This window comes from Gossypium hirsutum, chromosome A08, assembly GCF_007990345.1.
Source record: "Gossypium hirsutum isolate 1008001.06 chromosome A08, Gossypium_hirsutum_v2.1, whole genome shotgun sequence".
Lineage (NCBI taxonomy): Eukaryota > Viridiplantae > Streptophyta > Magnoliopsida > Malvales > Malvaceae > Gossypium > Gossypium hirsutum.
Window position 1 is genome coordinate 3,380,603 of NC_053431.1, and position 11,319 is coordinate 3,391,921.

At 34.8% G+C, this 11,319-nt stretch overlaps 1 protein-coding gene across 1 annotated transcript; it reads right to left on the minus strand.

Moving 5' to 3' along the window:
* Positions 1–7,064: 7,064 nt before the first annotated feature.
* On the minus strand, positions 7,065–10,265 carry LOC107926155 (zinc finger protein WIP2). The gene is made up of 2 exons (XM_016856957.2): positions 9,611–10,265; positions 7,065–7,687 (listed from the first exon to the last, which is right to left on the minus strand). The coding sequence occupies exons 1-2, from the start codon at positions 10,205–10,207 to the stop codon at positions 7,259–7,261; spliced, it is 1,026 nt and encodes a 341-aa protein (XP_016712446.1). The 5' UTR covers positions 10,208–10,265; the 3' UTR covers positions 7,065–7,258.
* Positions 10,266–11,319: the final 1,054 nt, after the last annotated feature.

Below are 11,319 nucleotides of genomic sequence, written 5' to 3' on the forward strand. Positions count from 1 at the left end.
TTTCAAAGTTAGACTCAATAAAGTACATGATGGAATCACCTGCACTCCCAAGAAGAATGGCACGATGGCAGATCTTACTATCAGAATATGATATCGTCTATGTAAGCCAAAATTCGATAAAAAGGAGCGCAATAGCTAACTTCTTAGCAACTCAAACAACGGAGGAATACGAGCCATTGAGATTTGATTTCCCAGATGAAAACTTGATGTGCATTACAGAAAAAGAATGTGAGTCATCAAAAGAAAAGTCATGAAAGATGAGCTTTGATGGTGCATCGAATGCATTGGGGCATGGGATTGGAGCAGTCTTAGTATCACCAGAAGGAAACCATTACCCACTCACTGCCAGGCTGAACTTTTTCTGTACCAATAACATAGCAGAATATGAGGCTTGTATCATGGGACTTCGTGCAACAATTGGACGAAACATCAAAACTTTAGAGGTATACGAAGACTCAACCTTGGTGATATACCAAATCCGTAGAGATTAGGAAGTGAGAGATTCGAAACTGGTCAAATACAGTGATCTAGTGGCAGAGCTGATTAAAGAATTCGAAGAAATAACTTTTAATCACCTCTCACGAGAAGAAAACCAATTGGCTGATGCCCTGGCCACTTTGGCTTCAATGTTCAAAGCAAACAGAGAAACAGAAATAATGCCTCTTCAAATGAGCATATATGAAGTCCCTGCATATTGTTTCAGCATTGAAAAAGAGCCAGATGGACGGCCATGGTTCCATGATATCTTAGAATATGTCAAGAACCAAAAGTATCCCGAACAAGCAAATGAGAATGACAAACGAACAATCAGAAGAATGGCAGCAGGATTTGTTCTTGATGGGAACATTCTATACAAAAGAGGAAAAGATCAAGTGCTCTTGAGATGCGTAGATGCTGTTGAAGCCAAAAAAATACTTGAAGATGTCCACGAGGGAATTTGTAGGACACATGTCAATGGTTTCACTATGGCCAGGAAGATTATGGGACTCGGTTACTACTGGCTGATGATGGAAAGCGACTGCATTAGTTTTGCAAGAAAATGCCACAAATGTCAAATTTATGGCGATAAGATTCATGTAGCCCCTTCGCCCCTTCATGTCATGACTTCTCCGTGACCCTTTTCTATGTGGGGTATGGATGTTATAGGGCCAATTTCCCCAAAAGCTTCTAATGGACACCAGTTCATTTTTGTGGTTATTGATTACTTCACAAAATGGATAGAAGCTTCTTCGTTTGCCAATGTGACAAAGACTGCAGTTTGTAGGTTTTTGAAAAAGGAAATCATTTGTCGATATGGTTTGCCTGAGAGAATCATTTCAGATAACGTCTTGAATCTGAACAACAAAAAGATGAAGGAAATGTGTGAGCAGTTTCAAATAAAACATCATAACTCGTCACCCTATCGCCCGAAAATGAACGGAGCTGTTGAAGCAGCCAACAAGAATATTAAGAAGATTATTGGGAAAATGACCGAGACATATAAAGATTGGCACGAGAAGCTACCATTTGCTTTGTATGCATATCGTACATCTGTGTGGACATCTACGGGAGCAACTCCTTTCTCTCTAGTATATGGAATGGAAGCTGTGCTACCTATCGAGGTTGAGATCCCTTCTCTATGAGTCTTAATGGAATCGAAACTATAAGAAGCAGAATGGGTTCGAGCTCGATATGATCAATTAAACCTCATCGAAGAAAAACGTCTAAAGGCAATTTGTCACGGACAGATGTACCAAAAGAGAATAATCGCGGCCCATGACAAGGAAGTACGACCAAGAGAATTCCACGAATGAGAACTTGTGCTGAGAAAGATTCTCCCAATACAAAAGGACTTCCGAGGAAAATGGGCCCCAAATTGGGAAGGACCATACGCCGTAAAGAAAGCATTCTCAGGTGGAGCTTTGATTCTCACTGAGATGGATGGGAAGGAGTTACCGAATCCAGTGAATTCAGATGCTGTGAAGAAATATTATGCTTAAAAAAAGGAAAATCAAGATGAAAACTCGAAAAAGGGCATCTTAAAAAAAGAGAAAAGAAAAGAAAAAAGAAAAAGAGAGAGGGATCAAGGTGAAAACCTGAAAAGGGTGTCTTGATTAACACAAAAGATTAGGATGAAAACTCTAAAGGGCGTTCTAATGAAGCAAGCACTGGCTTAAAAAGCAAGGTGTTTTGAACGGTGGGTCAAACAGAGAGACTGCAGTATTTGAAGCATTTCTGAAAACTCGAAATCTCTTACGCAAGAAAGCCATGCTCGAAAAGATTCTTGATTGAGAAACGTGGAAGAGTTCATGCGTTGAATATCTAGAGCATTTGTATTTGTTGAAATGCGATCCCCTTTCTCTTTATGACACTTTTTTTAACTATCATTGATTAACTTTCTTTGTTTGCTACATTTGAAATGAATAAATGTGAGGTATCCTTTTGTCCCTACCTGACCATTTTCATGCATCTCATTATGTGGTTCATTTACATGATAAATAGTGAAATGACATACTCTAAACAAAAGAAGTGCTAAGCATTACCCGGATAAGAATTTGATAAGTACAAGAGCCTCAAAGCAAGGACAAAGTTCAACCAGGGGCAAAAGAGTGATATCTGAGAAACGTAGATTAGTCGTGAAGCTAGAGGATGGGTACAGGGCCTGAAGAGAAAGTCAAGAGTCAAAGTAATGAACGCAGATCATCAAAAATCATGACGGAAAGGGACATATGACAAGCAAGCCTAAGGCACATAGCATGATCATGTAGGCATAAAGGCATTTAAGGCAAACATGTGCATTTCATGATAACATCATGCATGACATATACATTTATTTCAGCAGAACAAGAGATTTCGATAATAGCTGTACTGAATCAAAAGAAAGGATACCTGAGTTCCGCCAGATGACATCTTTTGGTATTTTGATGTTTTTATTTCTATCTTTTAAAAAAATCAACTCATATTGCAAGAGGTGAGTTGGGCCTCAGGTTACACGCTGAGGTATTTTCAATTTCCGTTTTTTCAATTTATGCTTTTCAAAAATCAACTCATATTGCGAGAGGTGAGCTGAGCCTCGGGGCACGCCGATGTATTTTTAATTTCTGTTTTTCAATTTCTGCTTTTAATTTCTGTTTTTCAAAAATCAACTTATATTGCGAGAGGTGAGTTGAGCCTCAGGGCACGCTGAGGTATTTTCAATTTCTGTTTTTCAATTTTTGTCTTACAAATTCTGCTTTTCAAATCAACTCATATTGCGAGAGGTGAGTTGAGCCTCAGGACACACTGAGGTATTTTCAATTTTCGTTTTTTTAATTTATGTTTCTAAAAAAATTAACTCATATTGCGAGAAGTGAGTTGAGCCTCAGGACACGCTGAGGTAATTTCAATTTTTGTTTGTCAAAACTCAACTCATATTGCAAGAGGTGAGTTGAGCCTCAAGACACGTTGAGGTGTTTTCAATTTCTGTTTTTCAAAAAAATCAACTCATATTGCGATAGGCGAGTTGAGCCTCAGGACACGCTGAGGTAATTTCAATTTTTGTTTGTCAAAAATCAACTCATATTGCGAGAGGTGAGTTGAGCCTCAAGACACGTTGAGGTATTTTTAATTTCTGTCTTTAAAAAAAATCAGCTCATATTGCGAGAGGTGAGTTGAGCCTCAAGACACGTTGAGGTATTTTTAATTTCTGTCTTTAAAAAAAATCAGCTCATATTGCGAGAGGTGAGTTGAACCTCAAGACACGTTGAGGTATTTTCAATTTCTGTTTTTCAAAAAAATCAACTCATATTTCGATAGGTGAGTTGAACCTCAAGACGCTAAGGTAATTTCAATTTTTGTTTGTCAAAAATAAACTCATATTGCGAGATGTGAGTTGAGCCTCAAGACACGTTGAGGTATTTTCAATTTTTGTCTTTTAAAAAAAATCAGCTCATATTGCGAGAGGTGAGTTGAACCTCAAGACGCTGAAGTGTTTTCCATTTCTGTTCTTCAATTTCTGTGTTTCAAAAAAATCAGCTCATATTGCGAGTGGTGAGTTGAGCCTTGACTCACACGCTGAGGTATTTTCAAATTCTGTTTTTCCAAAAAATCAACTCATATTGCGAGAGGTGAGTTCAGCCTCAGGACACGCTGAGATATTTTCAATTTTTTTTTTCAATTTATGTTTGTCAAAAAAATCAACTCATATTGTGAGAGGTGAGTTGAGCCTCAGATCACACGCCGAGGTATTTTCAATTGATTTTTTTTTCAATTCATGCTTTGCAAAAATCAACTCATATTACGAGAGGTGAGTTGAGCCTCGGGTCACATACCGAGGTATTTTCAAAATTTATTTTACAAATTTTGTTTTAAAAATCAACTCATATTGCGAGAAGTGAGTTGAGCCTTGGCTCACGTGCTGAGCTATTTTCAATTTCTGTTTTTAATGTCTAGTTTTAAAGAGTCAATTCATATTGCGAGAAATGAGTTAAGCTCATGAGCTAATTGAAGTTGCAGTGGAGCTGATCGATGATATCAGATCTTGCCTTTCTAAAAGTTGCAGAAGAGAAGACCACAAATTTTATATGACTAAAGCGATGGAAGAGCAGATTGAAGCTGTAGATCTTATCTTTTTGAAGTCACCTTGGAGTAAATCGAAGCTACAAGGCATATATCAGAAGATGCAGTGGATTTGATCAATACAACAAGATACAGTGGTTTGGAAAGAGACTACCTGGATAAGAAGAGCACTAAAGAAGTCCATACTTAGTAAGATCGGGCAAAATTGGCCTTTCTTTGTGTCTTTGCTTTATTCCCGTTACACGATAATAAGCAAAGAGAGGCAGCTGTTGTAGGCCAATTTTAACCCATTTACATCAAAACCCAATTTAACCTTACCTAACCCACCAAAATTAAACCCAAAACCCAAAATCTTAACTATCCAAAGCCCAATTTACATCAAAATCCCAATGGCCCAAACCCTAAGCCCAAATTAAAATAAAAAAACCCTAGCCCACAACCTAAACTTTTCTCAACTAAATCCTAGCCTTTGCCACCACCAACTCCACTAGCCACACTTGCTCCACCACCAACTCCACTAGCCACACTTGCTCCACCACCAACTCCACTAGCCACACTTGCTCCACCACCTACTCTACTAGCCACACTTGCTCTACCACCTACTCCATTAGCCACACTTGCTCCACCACCACTTGTACCTACAAATGAAGATATAAACAATAAAAAATATTTTGTAAATAACTATATAAGCCTTCTCATATTTTGTATTTAGGGGAGGAAGAAGTTTTGGGGGAGAAAGTTATTGTAAAGGATTTTTGAGAGGTTTTTTGAGAGTAATCAAGGAGAAGAGTTATTGTAAAGGCTAGTTTTTGGAGAGGCTAGTTTTTTTTGGAGATTAATCAAATATCAAAGCAAAAAGGTTTCTTGGTCTATTCTCGTTTCAAGTTCTTTGTTTGCTTATTGTTTTCCTTTCAGTTTTATTTTGTTTCTTTTATACGAAAGTAAAAATAAAAGGAGGAAGCTTTCTCATTTTTACCGAAAAAGTTTTTTTTGAGGTCCGGCTGCAGTGTACGGTGGCACCGATGGTGGCCGGCGGCGGTCCGGTGACCGAACGGTGGCCGGCCTTGTGGCCGGAAATCACCCACTCTCTCCCTCTCTTTTTTTGGTTATTATTATATTTCTTAATATTATATTATGTATATATTCTTTTAATATATTAAGTATATTCTAAATTCTATATTACGTATATATATTATACTATTTTATGTATATATCTTTAATACTATATTATTTATATATTTTTTTCTACATGTTATCTTATGTATATATTTTAATTATATTATGTATGTATTTTTACACTATATTATGTACATATTTTTTTATATCTATTTTATACATATGTATATATTATATATATCTTAACATTACTAGTTATATTTTCACTATTTTATGTATATACTTCAAACACTATATATAGTATATTTCTAACACTATTACTATTTATAAATATATATATATTTTACGTACATACTTTTAATATCTTTATTATGTATATATTCGTTGTTTTTATTTCACATTGGATACTATTATTACGTTTAATATATCGCATGCATTGTAATTGTTTTAATATTGTTGTCATATTTATTATTTGTTTCAATGTATTTCCAACTCGTTTATTTTTGTCTCCCGCCTATTTTATATCATTCTGTTGTTCATTACTTTAAATATTTTTATTCATGTTTTTACTAATTTCAATAAATAAGACAATGTTTCGCATTTTGGAACATCAAAGAATTGTGCCCTAACTTACGGGGTTTCGGTTCTCTTATTGGTTCTAAATAGCTAAATATCATTTTGAGTTTTGAAATGCACGGATTTCCAATTTAAATTAAAAGACGACCTTGTGCTCGGGAATTCATGGTATTGTGTCCTAACTTACGGGATGTGATACTCCGATATCTCGAGATAAGGAAATCTTTAAACAAATCGATTTAAGCTAATTCAAGAATTTTAAAATCAGTATTAATAGAAAAGATCGTATTTCAAGTCCCTTCCTGATTTTTAATTTTCGACATTAAGACACTAACTAATCAATTCGGTACCAATTTTTTGGGCGTGTCGAAGGTGCTAATCCTTCCTCGCACGTAACTGACTCCCGAACTCATTCTATCAAGTTTCGTAGACCAAAAGCCCTGTTTTAGTAAACTAAAATTGATTTATTAAAACAAAGGTGATCTGATCACACCTGATAAAAGATTGGTGGCGACTTCCGTTTTAATTTTCACTTTCAAACAAAGTCGATCCCCCTTTTCAAAAGAATGGTTTCGACAATTCAGATAAAAATATGATTACTATAACTATCAGTTTTTTTTTCATTTTGAACAGTTTATTTAAAAGTCGATTTAACTTTTTTTATTTAGATGGATATAGACTGATTTTCAATCTAATTGGTTCAATCAATTAATCTAATCCGATCCCAAAATCACGACCCTTGACAAAACATAACTCACCCCACTCCAACAGGCAGTTTTAAACATTCACGAAATCATCGATGCTAATTAAACTAATATTGGTAAGAGATAAATTAATTAGACTACTATTGCATGGATTAATTAAAACCCATTCATTTCTTTATTAATTTACACATACAAAGCACACACGCACATATATAGAACAATTCGACATGGCTGTTAACGTTTATCCATATTTATTTTTGTGGGGACAATAGAAGAGAAAAAACTAATTTAACCCGAATTTGATCTTTGAATAATCTCTATTCGATTCATATCGGTTCAACTTCTGATCCAGGTTCATCGTCTTCGTCTAAAGAATCGACACCACCCACCGCACCATGACCGGTCGGACCGAAAGCCTTGGTATGATCTTTCAAAGACCGTTTGTGCTTGAAATCGGAGCCGCATATACAATACCAAACCTTGCCGCAGTTCTTCTCGTGGGTTCGCCAATCACCTTTGACGGCAAAAGCTTTCTCACATTTCCTACATACGAAGGGCTTAATGCCATGTTTTCTTTTATAGTGCGTTTGAAGGGTTTTGAAATCTTTTAAGGGCTTGGCTCTTGGGTTGTCGATGTTGTGCTTGCAACCAGGTGAACAACAATAGCATGGTAGCCTTAGCATGGCGGTTGGTTGGGTTCCTTTTAGAGAGTCTGGTCCTTTTCTGTATTGAGATCCATGTCCCCACATATGCATCTGCACAATCCATATATACATACATACATGTATGCATGTATGTATGTATGCATGATGAAGATACAAATCTATGATGGGGTATAGATAGATGAGATGAAAAGCATATGAACGAAGTACTAGAAATAAGAATGAAAAAGGTCCATAACATGTATGTATGTATGTATGTATGTATGTATGATGAAGTCAAAAATTTATGATGGGATTGAGAGAGATACTATATTTTCGTATCTTGGTAATGTTGGTAATCTTATATTTTGTTGAGTAAAAAAAAAATCTACAGCCCATCCATGAACCAAGATGCATCTGCAAAATGTATGTACGTGTGATGGAGACATAAATCTATGCTGGGGTTGAGAGAGAGATGAGATGAAAAGCATATAAACCAAGTATTAGAGATCGGAGTGAAAGAGAGCCATATACATGCATGTGTGCATCTATGATGAAGACAAAAATCTATGATGGGACTGAGAGAGACAATATATTACAATATCTTTATACTATTAATAATATTTTTCATCCATACTTGATAATATGACTTCGAAGTAATTACAATTCGTGAACCAAACACCTCATAATCGATACTTACATCCCAATAACATCATGACTTGTACATTTCAATCAAAAGCTTTTTATATAAATTTTTTCATGAATTTTTTCACCCCATATATATTAATTACTTGTATATGACGAATAACCATTAGATATTTTAACTTGTAATGGAATCAACATGCATTGCAACGAATTATATATACTTAGCTCAAGCCAATGATCATCACTACAAAAATATCAACGACACAGCACATTTTGTATATTCTTCTAGGTTATAATGAGGATTCCATAGGTGCCCTATACGAAGGTTTATCTCTAAATAAGGGCCACTAATTTAGGGGCTGGAGTGTCAGTTTATATATATATTTGTCTGACTGCCTGTTGCAAAAAAGCATCTGAATCCAAGGTGTTTCCTTTTTAAGCCATGAGAAATAACAAAAACTATATATATATATGTATATGCATATATATAGCTGTAGCAAACAGTTCTCTAAAGACTGGAAACACTTAAAAGATCCAATTGATACCAGTCTGAAACACTGAACTTAAACACTGAAATCTCATTATCAGTCTTGCAATTCACCATGCACTTTAGCACACTCTTCAAAGTTCCAATAATCAGAAAGAACATCTTCAAAGACATATACATATACATACATATATATATATATGCAAAATGATATTTAAGAAAAACCCAAAGAGGTGATTAATGTAAAACTTAAGACAGATCACAAATATCACTTAATAATTAAGATGGCAGAAAGGAATATCAAAGTAAAAAGGGTTATCAATGGCTGTCATGCAATGTGAGGCACATATTAAGGCCATACCTGCAAATACATACACACATATATATATCTAAGCAAAATGATATTTAAGGAAAACCCAAAGCGCTGGTTAATGTAAACCTTAAGACAGATCACAAATATCACTTAATAATTAAGATTGCAGAAAGGAATATCAAAGTAAAAAGGGTTATCAATGGCTGTCATGCAATGTGAGGCACATATTAAGGCCATACCTGCAAATACATACATATATATATATATACAAATATATATGCAAAATGATATTTAAGGAAAACCCAAAGAGCTGGTTAATGTAAACCTTAAGACAGATCACAAATATCACTTAATAATTAAGATGGAAGCAAGGTAGATCAAGTATCAATGGCTGCCATGCAATAAGATGCGCAGACACACATATATATTAATATGCAAAATGATCTTTAAGAAAAACCCAAAGAGCTGATCAGTGTAAAACTTAAGACGGATCACAGATATCACTTAATTAAGATGACAACAAGGTATATCAAAGTAAAAAAGGGTTATGAATGGCTGTCATGCAATGAGAGGCGTATTCATAAGGGCATACCTGCAAGTTGTTGTATCTATTAAAGGTTTTACAGCAAAGAGGGCATGAAAACTGTGTAGGACCAACGAGAATCTGGGAAGGTGTAGGAATCCAATACTGTCCTTTGCTTAATGGAGTAGTACTATTCCCAGAAGCTGCACCAGCAGTAACAGGATTCCATTGTAATTTATCTGCTGTCAAATCTTTTGATGGGGAAGAAGCCCTAGACTTCAGATCGGAGCTAGGGTTAGGTAACCCTATGTGTAGCTCCACAGTTACACCTCCATTATCATCATCATCCTCATCATAATCATAACCATCATCACCGTCATCAACTATGGTGGGAAACAGGCTAATAATGCTCTTGTCCTCTTCTTCCATGAAACTGCTTGAGGGTTCCTTAATGCTCTCCTGTTGTTGTTGACTTGTAAGAGAGAGATAATTGATGAATGGAAGAGCTTCTTTGAGAGGATGATGATGAGGAATTTGAGATTTGTTGAAGATGGTGCGAGGTTGAGAAGAAGGGTTTGGGTGATTTTGTGTTGGAACAGTACTTGGAGAAGAAGAAGAAGTGTAGTTGGGACTTAGAGGCATGAAGTTGAACCATGGATCTGTCATCGTTCAAAGCAAAGGAAAAAAAAATAGAGTAACATATAAATTTAGCATCAATTTTGCTTGTACTTTGGCAACTAAGATGGTAAGAAACACATTATATACATATATAAATACATGCATTTATTTAGTGATATTAGGATTCAACTAAATTGTTTTTTTATTCATAAGACTCAATTAAATAAATAGATTTAATTCCTATACTATTAAAAAGAATTAAATAAATACAAATTGTAATAGAGTTAACATTTATCTACTGTATAAAAAATGTCTTCGGAATTTTTTTTTCAATTGTAGTTAATTCTAAATAAGAGATTTTATTTACAATACCATAAAAACTTAAAAATATTAACTCCATCAAATCGTAAATGATTTTTTAAACAGTAAAGTTAACTTAATTTTAAATTAGCATTATTTGATTCATTTTAATAGTATAGGGACTAAATATATCTATTTAATGATAGAGGGATTAATTTGATCAGGTCCTTAAAATAGAGAGACCTCTAAGGTACATTCACCCATCAAGTTCGTAGTATATGTAGGGGTTAATAACTTTTAATATCTGAACTTAACAATTAAGCCTACTTTGATATCTATATATTTGTCTATTTTGGTACTTGAACTTGTAACTAGGTCTATTTTGATCCTTGAATTTAGATTTCATTAAGATTTGATAACGCGACACAATCTCAGAGTATCACGTTATCAAGTTTTTATATTTATCAAGTTCAAGGACCAAAATAAATTTAACTGTCAAGTTCAGGTATTAAAATTGACTAAAAAAATATAGGTACTAAAATGAACAAAATTGCAAAATTCAAGAACTAAAAGTTAAATTAATTCATATATGTATATATTTATGCACGAGTACTGTGAAGAAAGGGAGTAAGTAGGGTAATTGTTTGTAAGGTGAAAAACAGAAAAAGTTGGTGGGTAAAATATAATTGTATGTAAAGTCAAGAAATTACCCCCTGCAACTGCAGAAAGGGTCAAAATTAATGTGAGAGACGATGGTGGAAAGCAGTAAAAAATAATAATAAAGTAGAAAAAAGGCAGACAGAAAAGTGAGAAATTAGGGTTCCACGTTGCCTTGCCTCCTTCTATGAGAGGCAAGAGAG

Bases quoted from the DNA above. Each gene is read 5' to 3' on its own strand.
- LOC107926155 (XM_016856957.2), bottom strand. From the start codon at position 10,207: ATGACAGATCCATGGTTCAACTTCATGCCTCTAAGTCCCAACTACACT. The intron at 7,688-9,610 runs GTATGCCCTTAT...TGGATTGTGCAG, and splicing joins ATAGATACAACAACTTGCAG to ATGCATATGTGGGGACATGG.